At 43.4% G+C, this 11,779-nt stretch overlaps 1 protein-coding gene across 2 annotated transcripts in view; it reads left to right on the forward strand.

Annotated features, from left to right (window-relative positions):
- USP13 (ubiquitin specific peptidase 13) overlaps window positions 1-11,577 on the forward strand; it is a 138,875-nt gene extending 127,298 nt beyond the window's left edge. For both annotated transcript variants that reach the window (XM_075556080.1, XM_075556079.1), the window contains 2 exons: window positions 4,129-4,213; window positions 6,416-11,577. In XM_075556080.1, the coding sequence (XP_075412195.1) occupies window positions 4,129-4,176 (48 nt within the window). In that variant the 3' untranslated portion in view covers window positions 4,177-4,213; window positions 6,416-11,577. The remainder of the gene's footprint in view (window positions 1-4,128; window positions 4,214-6,415) is intronic.
- The last annotated feature ends 202 nt before the right edge of the window (window positions 11,578-11,779 follow it).

Genomic DNA, 11,779 nt, shown 5'->3' on the forward strand with positions numbered 1-11,779 from the left:
TTCTCCCTACGGCACCAGGGAATAAGGCATAGCGATCGACATCTGAGGAAATGTTCTTGAAAACCCCCTGGGACCTGGGAGTCACCTTGAGTCAGAATCACTCCATGTCAACCGACAACAGCGATGCACCATAAAGCAAGCATTTGACTTGGTTGAGTTTTTAAAATTTTCAGGCAATGGGAGATCAGACTTCCCGGGGGGGGGGGGCGGGGAGGGGGGGAAGAGGCGGTTCTGTCATTTGCAACATCTCTGTTTCTGTGTTGCACTTAATGAGCATTTATTTACTTTTAAAAGAACCCACTGATTGCCAATGCAATTAAAATGTGATTAGGCAGTGATTACTGAGAACTTGCTCTGGCTCCTTCAGCCACATCTCTGTAATGGTTCAGACATCTGATGCAGCTGAGATTTTCCAGCAAGGGGAGCAGAGAGAGATTCATTTACATAATGGTGGTGATCCCTGTATACACAGCTCCCTGAGGAAAGCAGCTTGGAATAGGCTCAGGGAAGCCAAGGTACAGAGAAGCTGAGTACCAGTGGTCTACTGGAAAGTCAGTCTCTCTCTCTCTCTCTCTCTCTCTCTCTCTCTCTCTCTCTCTCTGTCACTGCAGTTGGGCCCTACTTCTTACTCCTGTTTGGGCACTAGTTGAAATTCCTGGTCTTTTACCAGTGGTACTGCTGGGAGAGAAACTGTTGTCAGCTGGTACTACGGTTATAACAGAAAAACCACAAGTGGGTGACTCTAGAAAACAAAAGTGTCTTCTCTTAGGTTAGGAGGCTAGAAGTCTGAATTTAAGGTACCACTTATACCAATGTGTCATTCAAAAGGAAAAGGAAAAGTTATAGTTATTAAGTGTGGAGGCAGGAACATTGGAAGTTGTCAAAACGAAAATCGAATGCTTAAAGATTGATATATACGATACTTAAGGTTTCGTGTCAACATGTGGTTGGGTTACAGTCTCCGTGGTTTGGCAGTGAAGACCTATTTATACTCCATCATGTTATATAAGCCAATGGAAGCACATTCATTATGGGGCCTGCTATGAGCAGCCAATCAATTGTAAGCCCCCATCTAATCTAAAGGAAGTTTCCTGGGAGGTGTGGCCTGCTTCCCATGTAAGTGGATACTGGAAAGCTTCCTTGCTTGCTTTTAGCTGCACCTAGATTCTGTATCTGGCTCCTTTTCCAACTCCAGTTCTTTGGGCTTCAGCAAACAGCCTGTGGTAATGTCTGCTTCTCCTGGGCGTTGTCCGCAGCCTGTCATCTTTCTGTCAATCTGCAGTCTATCAGCACCCACAGCTACGTGAGTCAGGAGAAGCCTCTAACCCAGTGGGTCTCAACCTTCCTAATGCCGTGACCCTTTCAGACAGTGCCTCATGTTGTGGTGACCCCCAAACATAAAATTATTTTCATTGCTACTTCATCACTGTCATTTTGCTACTTTTATGAGTTGGGCAACCTTTGTGAAGGGTCGTTGGACTCACAAAGGGGTCGCGACCCACAGGTTGAGAACTGCTGCTCTAGCCTCACATCTGACCCACTGACATGGAAATTGTAGATTTTTACCACTGTGAATCAGTTTCTGGATCTAAATTTCTCTCTGTACATATTTAAGCTTCCCTGGTTTTGCTTTTCAGAACTTTGCCTAAGACGTTGCCCTAGGCATCAATGAAGGAGAGAGCAACATCTGGTGATGGAGACACAGGAAGGAAGTGTGATGAGGGCTGTTAGGGATGAGGGGTCTTCACCAATGTCATAGAAATAAGATGTAGATGAATTGCTGAGAGGAAACGCGAGTTGCTCTGTAGACTTCCACCCACATCGGAATACAACGTTTTATTGTATTGACCATGTTAAATGCACAAGTGAAAAGAGAAAGAAAGAAAGAACAAAGTACAAGGTTTGTTGAGAGAAAAGCTAGGGGGAAATGTTCTTGTTTCAGTGATCATTGGGGCAATACTGTTCATGTGGGGCACAGGCAGTTTGGTCTAATTCTTGTGGGTACTTTGAAAATTTCTCTCTGAAAGTAAAAGGAAATTGTAACCACCTCACCACAAACCATCTTTCCTGTTTCTGTAAAGGGTTCTGCATAGTTTTTGGATTGTGGGTGATGGTGTCTTTGTTTTTTTGGACATGGACCTCAGGAACTCAGAAGTAGTAGTGGATGCTTCATTTCCTTGTTTCTTCACACTGAATTTCTCAATTCGGGCTTCTTACCTGTTGAGATCTTACAAATGTGTTGATAGAAGTTCTCGTTTTTGCCGTTGGTTCCCAGCACGATGTCTTGGGGAATGCCCAAGGTAGTTTTTAAAATGTGTTTAATTGGTAAACGTGTTTAATTTTAATGATAGCATTGAGATATGCCAAATTGTTCTCCTTTAATTTATTTTTATGGTTCTCAGAATATACACCTATTGCTTTTAAATAAAGAGGGGAGAATGCTTTGGGGAGAGGTGTTAGGCTGGGTTCGCTACAGAAGCAAAGCTACTGACATATATGTCTGTAAGTAAATATGTATACCTAAACTTTATATATTACCTAAACTATATATACATATGCTGTGTGTGTGTATAAATTTATATCAAGAAAATGGCTCACACAGTTGCAGAAGTGAGGAAGGTCAAGTCTAGGCAGATGCCAAGTCTGTGGATCAGATGTTAAACTGGAGGCTTTTCCTGACTTGTGTAGCTTCTAGGGCTGATGACTTCAAGGTTGACAGGAAGATGAGATACTGGTAACTATAGAGGGGGATGAATCCAGGGTCAGCAGGTCAGGCTGTGACTGGAGAGGCGAATGAATCCAGGGTTGGCGAGAGCAATATGGCAGGCTGTTGGCTCAACTCCAAGGAACCAGAGGTGGATGAGCCAGAGATAGGATACAGACCCAGCAAAGAGAATGGAAGCTTTCCTACAGTATCCACTTAAATGGCGAATAGGTCACACTCCCAAGGAAACATCCTTTCACTTGCATCAGGGCTCTGACCCGAGTAAGGGGACGGCATTGCACCCTGAACTTTTACAACTGTCTGGCTGCCTAGAGCAAATCCCTTTATGGAGTTGATTACAAGGTGTTGGGTGGCCTCATGGGGGAGTCATAGGCCGTAACTGCCAAACCACTGAGAATTCTGGCCCAGCCGAGTTGACACAAAGCCTAACTATCACAGGGAAAAATGCCTAAGGACATTTTTGGGTGCAGTAAGCCACTTTGTATTGTGAAGAATTGGCTGGGAAATTATACATGAAATTCATATGAGTTTGATATAGAACGCTGTACAAGATGACTGGAGGTATTTATTAGTGCACAACATTAGTTTCATCTTATAAGGGGCTATATTATCTTTTTATTCTGAAACTATTGTAGCTTGAATGGTTGAATTGTAGTTCGACTCAGCCAGTAATCATGGGAAAATAAATATTTTTCTGAAGCATCATCCCATGTCATAAATGATAATGGCTATCTCTTGTTTTTTTCTTATAATCCTGACATTTTGTGTAGTGTTTTAGTCTGACTTGCTTACTTAAGCCACATTGAGTCCTGGAAAGTGGGTAGATTTCACATTGCCATGAAGAAACCGGTTCGGAAAGATGAAAACAACTTACCGTCACATTGCTTGGGAGTGTTAGGACCAGGATTCCCTTTGTGGACCCATAGACTTTCCTCAGTACTGAGCTGTGGGGTTTTTCATCTGCACCCAGATATGGACTCATGTCCCTAAGAGGGGCAAATGACTAATGCACTTGACTGCTAACTGGCAGGTGGAGGTTTGAGTCCGCCTAGAGAGACCATGAAAGAAGGTTTGGTAATCTACTTTCTGAAAACCAACCATTGCAACTCTGTGGAGCTTCACAATGGTTCTACTTTGAGGAGTTTGGGTCAATTTGAAGCCAATTGGTTTTTGATACTTGTTGGTTGATGTCCTGTCTGCGACTATGTAGCTCAAATTTCAGGTGGAATTTCATCTCCCTTTGGTTGTATATGTGGTCAGCCTAGGGAGGTAAATAGACACTGTTTTTCCAAAGCTAAATATTGCAAACAGATTATATTATTTTTTAATTTTCAAATCTGATCAGAAATGTGTTTGGTTTCTAGAAATGCTGCTTTATAACTGGGTTGTTTTCTTTTTCATAGCATATGAATTATTTGCATTCATCAGTCACATGGGAACATCGACAATGAGTGGCCATTATGTTTGTCATATCAAGAAAGAAGGAAGGTGAGTCTTTGGGAGGTTCACTTTATTGAGCACCTGTATGTGCCGAGTACCCCTACAGGGTGCTTCCTGCTTAACTTTTATACATCAGGAAGCTGAGACTCTAAGAGGCTGAATAGTTTGATCTTAGCTAGGAATTAGCTGTGTCAAAATTGATATGCAAGACCATGCTTAGGCCTACACCAAGGTGACATCCTAAAATACATATGTACCCTAAAACCGAATACATGTCATATTTGGAACCTCTATAGGATTTCCGTATGGAACCAAAACATAACGAACTTATGATGCCCAGTTAAATTTAAGTTTAGATAAGCAACAAATACATTTTATGGTATAACCATGTCTCAAATATTACATATTATAAAAAGTTGCATGGCCATAAAGGTGATAATTGTCTATATATTTCTTTGTCACATTGTTTTTTATTAGAAGGCATGTAGATGTGTCTTATTTATTTATTTTAAATGCTTATGTGTTTTAGGATGGGTACTCTAGAGATACAAAACTAATGAAAAAATACACATATTTTTTCGTTAGATACAAAACTAATATATGTATTTTTTCATTACTTTTGTATCTAACTATCTAGTTCAAGGAAATGGCTCAAGTACTTGTGGAAGTTGGCAAGCCTCAAGTTCATGTTTCAGATGCCAGGCTTGCGGCTTCTCATGACTAATACTGTTGCAGGGGTCAATGAACTAAAAATCTTCAGATCAGATGGCAGGCTGCAGACTCAAGTTGAGAGGTTAAGTTAGACTCAGAATTGAGGGGGAAAAAATAAAGCTTTCTCAGAACATACAAATATATTGGATGCAGGTTTCCTTCCTAAGGAAACGCTTCTTATAAGAGATCAAACAAATGGAAGATAATTGCATAATAATGAGACTCATGTTATTAGCAACATAACGCATGTCAGTAACCATCACAATCCATCCCTTGCCAACTCGGCACCTGAATGCATCTCCTTTAACCACACATGATTTCTAAATAAAGACAATAATTCAGCGAATATGACACGACCATCTGTGAACCAGTTTTTCTTCCTCAGCCAATTGATTGTAAGGCATTACAGATGATTGGTACGAACCGGGAAAGAGAAAAAACTATGACAGGAGTGGAGACTGTGGCATTTGGGCCGTTTCGCCTGGAATTCATGTGTGTCTGTAGGTCCTGCTTGAGCTCTGTCTCACAGATGCCACTTACTTTGAATGATGGTGTGCTGGTATACGCACCCAGCGCTGTAGCTCTGTGTATCAGAAAACACCTAGTTCGTGGTGGGTAACTCCGTCTGCATCGTGACTCGGTGTAACTTCCACCTCGCACTTTGGTATTCATGACTGCCAGGGGGTATTGTTAAGGCACTAAATAATTGTGTAGTATATTTCCCCCCCATATTGTTATAAATACAAACTACTGGATAGTGAGATAAGTGCTAAGTAAGGAAGAGGTGCATAGATGTATATGTACGTTGAAGAGTTTTAAAAACCTTTCAATTGTGTACAGAGTACATAAAATGTGTATCTAGCTTCCCCCTCTATTTCATATGATAATTATTTTCTCATTTTACAAAGCATTTTTGAAGACAGCCTAGCGTTCTAATAGTTAACTGTATGGCTACTTAATTCTTGATTTTCCTTTAGCTAATTTTATAGCTAAGGCTCATATCATCATTCTCACTGCCATCAAGTCATTTCTAACCCTTAGCCCTGGTGGCATAGTGGTTACCGCTTGGGCTGTGATCTGAAAGGTCAGCAGTTCAAAACCATCAGTCGCTCCTCAGGAGACGGACGGAGATTTCTACTCCCGTGAAAGCTGCAATCTCGGAAACACATGGGTCAGTTTTACCCTGCCCTGTAGCATTGCTATGAGTCGGCATCAACTTGATGGCAGTGAGTTTGGAAATAAACATTCATGTACACAATTCTTTGATTTAATTTCTGGGGTGTCTCCAAAGAGAATTTTGGGATAAAGGAGTTGAAAACATTGGAAAGCTTCTGATGCATGCTAGTAGCTACTTTTGGAGGGAGCGCTAAGCTACAGAAGCAGTTGTGATTTCCTGTTCATACAGCAGACGTGAGTTTGTTATCTTTAACCATCTTGGATGGTTTTCACCACGCTGCTCCTATTGGGCAGTAACCTGTTTTTCTTCAAAGCCTCTCGTACATGACTTCACTCACTAAACGCTCTGTCTTTCATTTTCAGATGGGTGATCTACAACGACCACAAAGTTTGTGCCTCAGAAAGGCCCCCTAAAGATCTGGGCTACATGTACTTTTACCGTAGATTACCAAACTAAACCTCACACGCACACAAGTCGGCGAGAGAAGCCATACGCCTTTTTGATTTGCCAAAAAGAAAAGAAAAGAAACGTTGGGACGGCCAGAGATGAAGGAATACCTGGGGGTATTTATAGTTTTATTTAAAGAGCTCGACGATCATTTGACGCCTTCTGAAATAGCCAAGAGAAGAGATTTTCTATTAGTGATGAGACGTTATTGTAGATAGCCTTTCTTTTTATAATTGCTATCAATGTTCAAAGAGAGGATCATTAAAAAAAAGTATTCATATTGCCGGTGGGGGCCTGCCTCCAGCTGATCACAAGTGGGCACCTGCCACCAGCCCCCTCTGTCCCTTTGTGGTCCACTGGGGATGGGTGAGAGGGCGGGGCTCAGAGAAGCCAGTTATGTGGCCTGTGCTGTGGCCTCACCCACCATCAGACATCAGCTCCACGGCGATGCTGTATTTGTGACATATTTTTCCCCATTAGGTCTGATAATTTCTGACTTATCCATGTATAATAAGAGCGTCTGCGATGAAAGATATTTTTAATTTAAATTCTATCAAAATTCATAATATGATTGCGTGAATGTGTGTGCAAATGAAAGGGAGTCTGAGACCTTGAAGTCAACTGGGAAAATCTGTGATGGGTTGGTTTTTAAAGGCCCAAACCGTTGGCTGTGAAGAGGAAGAAGAAAACATTGTAAAGAAACTATAACTCAGGAACCGTTAGACACAAATTAGTTTCGCCCTTAGATTTAAGGTGTGAAAAGGGCTGAGTTATCCTTGCCAGGGCTGGGAAGCAGTTGCTTACGATTGTGCCCCTTTGTGGTCTCACAGGGGGTACCTGCCCACAGCTGCCAAAGGTCGATGCCTTTTCTGTTCCTTTCCACCCCCAGAGCGGTCCTTTGTGGTTAACACAGCTGATTTCTTCTCATCCCAACACACGGCAGATGTTCTGGATTCGGGTTATGGTCCCTTTCGCATCTCTGAGCTCCGTTTCTGTTTTTTGGGGGCCAGAGTCCTCTCTCTGCCCTGCCCGATCCCAGGACCTCCTGACCTGACTTGCCTTCAGCGTTTGTCCGCTGTGGTCAGTCTTCAGATCTGGGGCACTTTAAGCATTTTCAGATGCAAAGAGACTTTCCTTAGTCTGTTTTCTAATGAGGGAAGGCCATTTTGTTCATTTTGGTGTTTTGGTTGCAACCTGGGGTTAGATCAGCATTTCAAACGTGATGAAAAAAACAAAACCAAAACCCCCAAACAACCAAACCAAACCAAACCGAAACCAAAAAAACGAATGTAGAACTCTGGCATCCTATATATGAATTTTTCGAAGGCTCTGCACCAAATTCCAGGATGCGTCTCTCAAGTTGCTATTTCAGGCCACTCAGTCAAATGAAAAAAGGCTTTATTGCTGACTGCTTAACATGTATTTATTTGGGTGAAAGGCTCTTTCTAGAAGACTAGGAAAACAACGTAGGTCTGGTTGTATGAACTGAAAGCACAGTAGGTCATGACCCGGGTGAGTGGTGAGCAATCAGGATCCTTGTTCTCCCATGGGGGACCCTTGTCTCCCAGGAGACCAGTCGGGCCATGTGAGTGAGGGTCGAGGACCCCACAACTATTGCCTGGAGACGCGGGTGCTGCCCTAGCTGGTTGTGGACCTTAGGCAAGTCCCTCATGCTCTCCTAGGCCCTGTCTTCATCGGCACCTCCATGTGCTGTGCTGCTGTGCTTTGAGACATATGTGACAGGGAGACATATGTGCGTTTGCTATGTGTTTGATGTGATGAGCCCTTAAAGCCAGGAAGGTGGTGTGCCACGGTGGCCCTTGTAGAGTACACTCGCTCCCTTCTTGCATCTGATGTTTTCTTCACTCTGGGAACAAATGAGACTTGGCAGAAGGCAGGAGTTCATGGTGCAGTAAGCCTCTACTGACTTGGGCCCCTGGTGTCACCTTCCGCACAGATGCCGATCTTGTGAAGTGGCTCCACGTTGTCCGCAGGTCCTTGACCCCTGTAGAAACCCCCATGCTAAGCAGCCTTATGAAAAAGCGCCCCCTTCAGGCGGAGTATTCTAGACCCACGGCCCCACACATGCTTCAAAAGTGACTTGTGCTTCACCGTGTCACAAAGTGAAGGCCGCCTCTTTTTGGAGGGAAGGCGTTGGAATTGAAATGTGGCCAAACGATAGCATGCGTATTTTGAACACATTAAAACTTTTATAAGAGAACTTTGCAAAACGAATGATGTACAACGAGTATTTCAAGCTATCGGCTACAAGTTATTTAATTTCATGAAGTGGACAAAGGCAGGTGGCTTTTTTGATTCCTAAACATAGTGTCCAGGGGTGTAATCTGGCTGCCTTTTCTCTCTGCCTCATAAAACCAAGGGCTATTTCTACAAGGCAAGGTTTTGTATGTTTCCTTCTTAGTTTCAGATTGAGAATTGGGAAAAACTGCCACAAACAATGGGGTTTTTTTGCATTAAAATGTACTTATGTGTATAGCTTAATGTATACAAGGCTGGTTTCCTGGGAATACATGTCTGGAATGTACTGCTTTGTTTCACAAATGTAGACGAGACAGTTGTAGTTAAAAACGGGAATAACACAGATTGTGTCAACTGCTGCTCAGCCTGTGGGGAGTCCTGTGTGTGAGATGTGGGGGTGTGGCTGTGAAATCCTCACTGTGTGTGGGTGGATGTATGAAAGAGAGCGTGCTCTTCCTGTAAATAGCTTTTGATACCCATTTGTGTAGAACCCTGATGAATATGTCTTTGGAGAATGTAACATGTCAAACAGTGTATTTTCTTCATTGATCGAAATGCCCCTCAAATGAATTCAAGGTTCTGTTCCGTTCAGATTGGGATTTTTTCCTTTACAGGGGGAAAAAGATGCAGAACAAACTGTTGGAGGAACTGTGTTTTCATGGCGATTCGGAGACATCAGTGTTGCCTCAGTAGTTCAGAATCACCTAGGCCATCTCTCCCACTACAAGAGAATGTGCCTGCCCCTCCCGTCAGGCTCGCTTTGGGCTGCAGAAATCCAGCACGAGCAGCTGAGCAGCATGTGGCTCCCAGCATGGTCCGGCCCTCTCCCCTGACCCGGAGCCTTACCTGCACCTGAGAGAGAGCACCTGGCTGTGTTTTCCAACTCCCTCCAGACACCTAGTCATTTAACTTTGGGGGCCCTTTTCTTTAGAATGAGTGGGTTGGATGAGATGACTCGGAAGTCTTTCCCTGCCCTAAAACTCTAATCTGTTTTTATTTCCCCGTGGTTGCTACTAGGCTCAGGCAAATACAGCATAGAATTCTCTCTCTGGATTATTTCTCTGGAGACCCCAATTTAAGACATTTCATTTTCCAGGTACCTGCTCCCATTTCCCTGCCTGCTTCACGTATTTTTTCTTCCTTTTGTAATCCTCCCATTCTTTTTCTAGTCTCGAAACTCAGTTTTCCGGTTTGTGAGGGACTTTGCTTGCATAGAGGATACACGAAGCTGAGAGAAATAGGCCCCGGCCACTCACCATGGATGTCTGCAGCCCCAATCGAGGTGGGAGAAGGGCAGGCACATTCTCTCATTGATTCAAAGTCAAGGGGGAAAAAATGTACCCCCCCACATGAAAAACATCAGGATTACCTTTAGCTGAATCTGTAACATTTCATGTATGCGTTGTTTCCTAATTCAGTTATAGCCAAGCCCCTCCAATAAGTGCTGACAAATTACTGGATTACAGAAAGGAGGTCTAGATCCTGTACCAGCACAGGTACATCTGTGGGGAGGTAGCATGTCGCAGGGGACAGGACCTGAGTAGTGGCATTAGATGAAATGGGATTCACCCCTTATATCCTTAGTTAGAAAAATCTTGGGTCACAGAACAAGGTCCTGCATGCTTGCTTTTGGCATAGAAGATATCCTGCACAGCATTATAGAGTTTGATGTTCAGTAATTGGTCCTGATGTTCACATCCTCTAGATGGCTGCTGCCCAGCACAATGATCAATAACCACATGTAGAAAAGGAGCCCTCCAAACAGAGATGTGATGTACATGTAAAGGACATGTCAAATTTAAGTAAAAAAATGTAAGCTATTGCATCCGTATTTGACATCGATTGAGTGTCAGAAGGGTAATATTTTGGGTACATTGGGTTACAAATTGGATGTGTAAAAGTTAATTTCACTGATTCCTTTTTACCTCTTTGAGTGAGGCTCCTCAAAACTTTACAATGTGGATGAGACTCACATTATACATTTGTTGGATAGCATTGCCTTAGGCAGCTGATGTCAAAGGTAAGAAATCGTTCTGTGAAGCATCCATGTTGAGAGATCAATGAAGTAATTTTGCAGACGTCAAGAACATTGTAAAGCAGAGAACACCCTTTAGAAAGTCGATTTCCGTATCTAAAACCAAGACATACAAACCCATCAACACGAATCCCACCGCCATCAAGGAAATTCTCACAGCCTCTTATAGGACAGAGTAGAACCTCCCAATAGGGTTTCCTAGGCTTTCAATCTTTATGGGAGCAGATAGCCTCATTTTGCTCCCAAGCAACAGCTGGTGGGTTTGAAGAGGCTACCGTGCTGTTAGCAGCCCAGCAGCCAACCTACTGTGCTTCCTAAAACACGCGAGACTCCCGTTACACATCCAAAGTCCACAGAGTCTTAGATTTGTCGTCTTTAGCTTTGCTTAGAAGTTGCCACCTTTCCCCTTATTTTTCAAACATCTTCCAGGTGCCGAGGACAATGGCCACATGAGGGTGTGGGACATGCCTGTTTCCCTTGACGCAACGTTCTCTGTGGCTCCCCTCCCCGGGCATGGTGGAGTCTGTTTAAACTGGGGGTGTTGGAATACTGTGCACATCTTGCTGTTCTAGACGTGCGGCTTCTTTGGGCCCCCTGGCCACCCCTGCCCAGCAGGCTTGGATGGTGGCTCCTGAAAGAGCTTGTATTTATTTTACCTTGCACTAGGCATAGCTGTTGTTTAAAATATTCGGAGATGTTTGGGGAGCGCACTTGCTTGTGATGGAAAGAGAGATGGATGATTTATTGCTTCAATTGTTTTCAAATTAAAAGCTATTCTCACAATTGGAGGTCCCTTTATGGCTCTTTTGGGTTTTTTTTCTTTGGAAAAAATGCCCTCGACGGATCCTGCAGTTTGCAGCTTCTCCTCCTTGGGTGGAACCAGAGACGGGGCCCCCTGAGAAGAAGGGGTCTCAGGTGTGTCTTTTCAACGTACTCTGCTGTTGGAATTAGGTAAAGCCCCAGGTGGTTGCTTGGCTTGTTGCTC

The sequence above is a fragment of the Tenrec ecaudatus genome, chromosome 8 (genome assembly GCF_050624435.1).
Source record: "Tenrec ecaudatus isolate mTenEca1 chromosome 8, mTenEca1.hap1, whole genome shotgun sequence".
Lineage (NCBI taxonomy): Eukaryota > Metazoa > Chordata > Mammalia > Afrosoricida > Tenrecidae > Tenrec > Tenrec ecaudatus.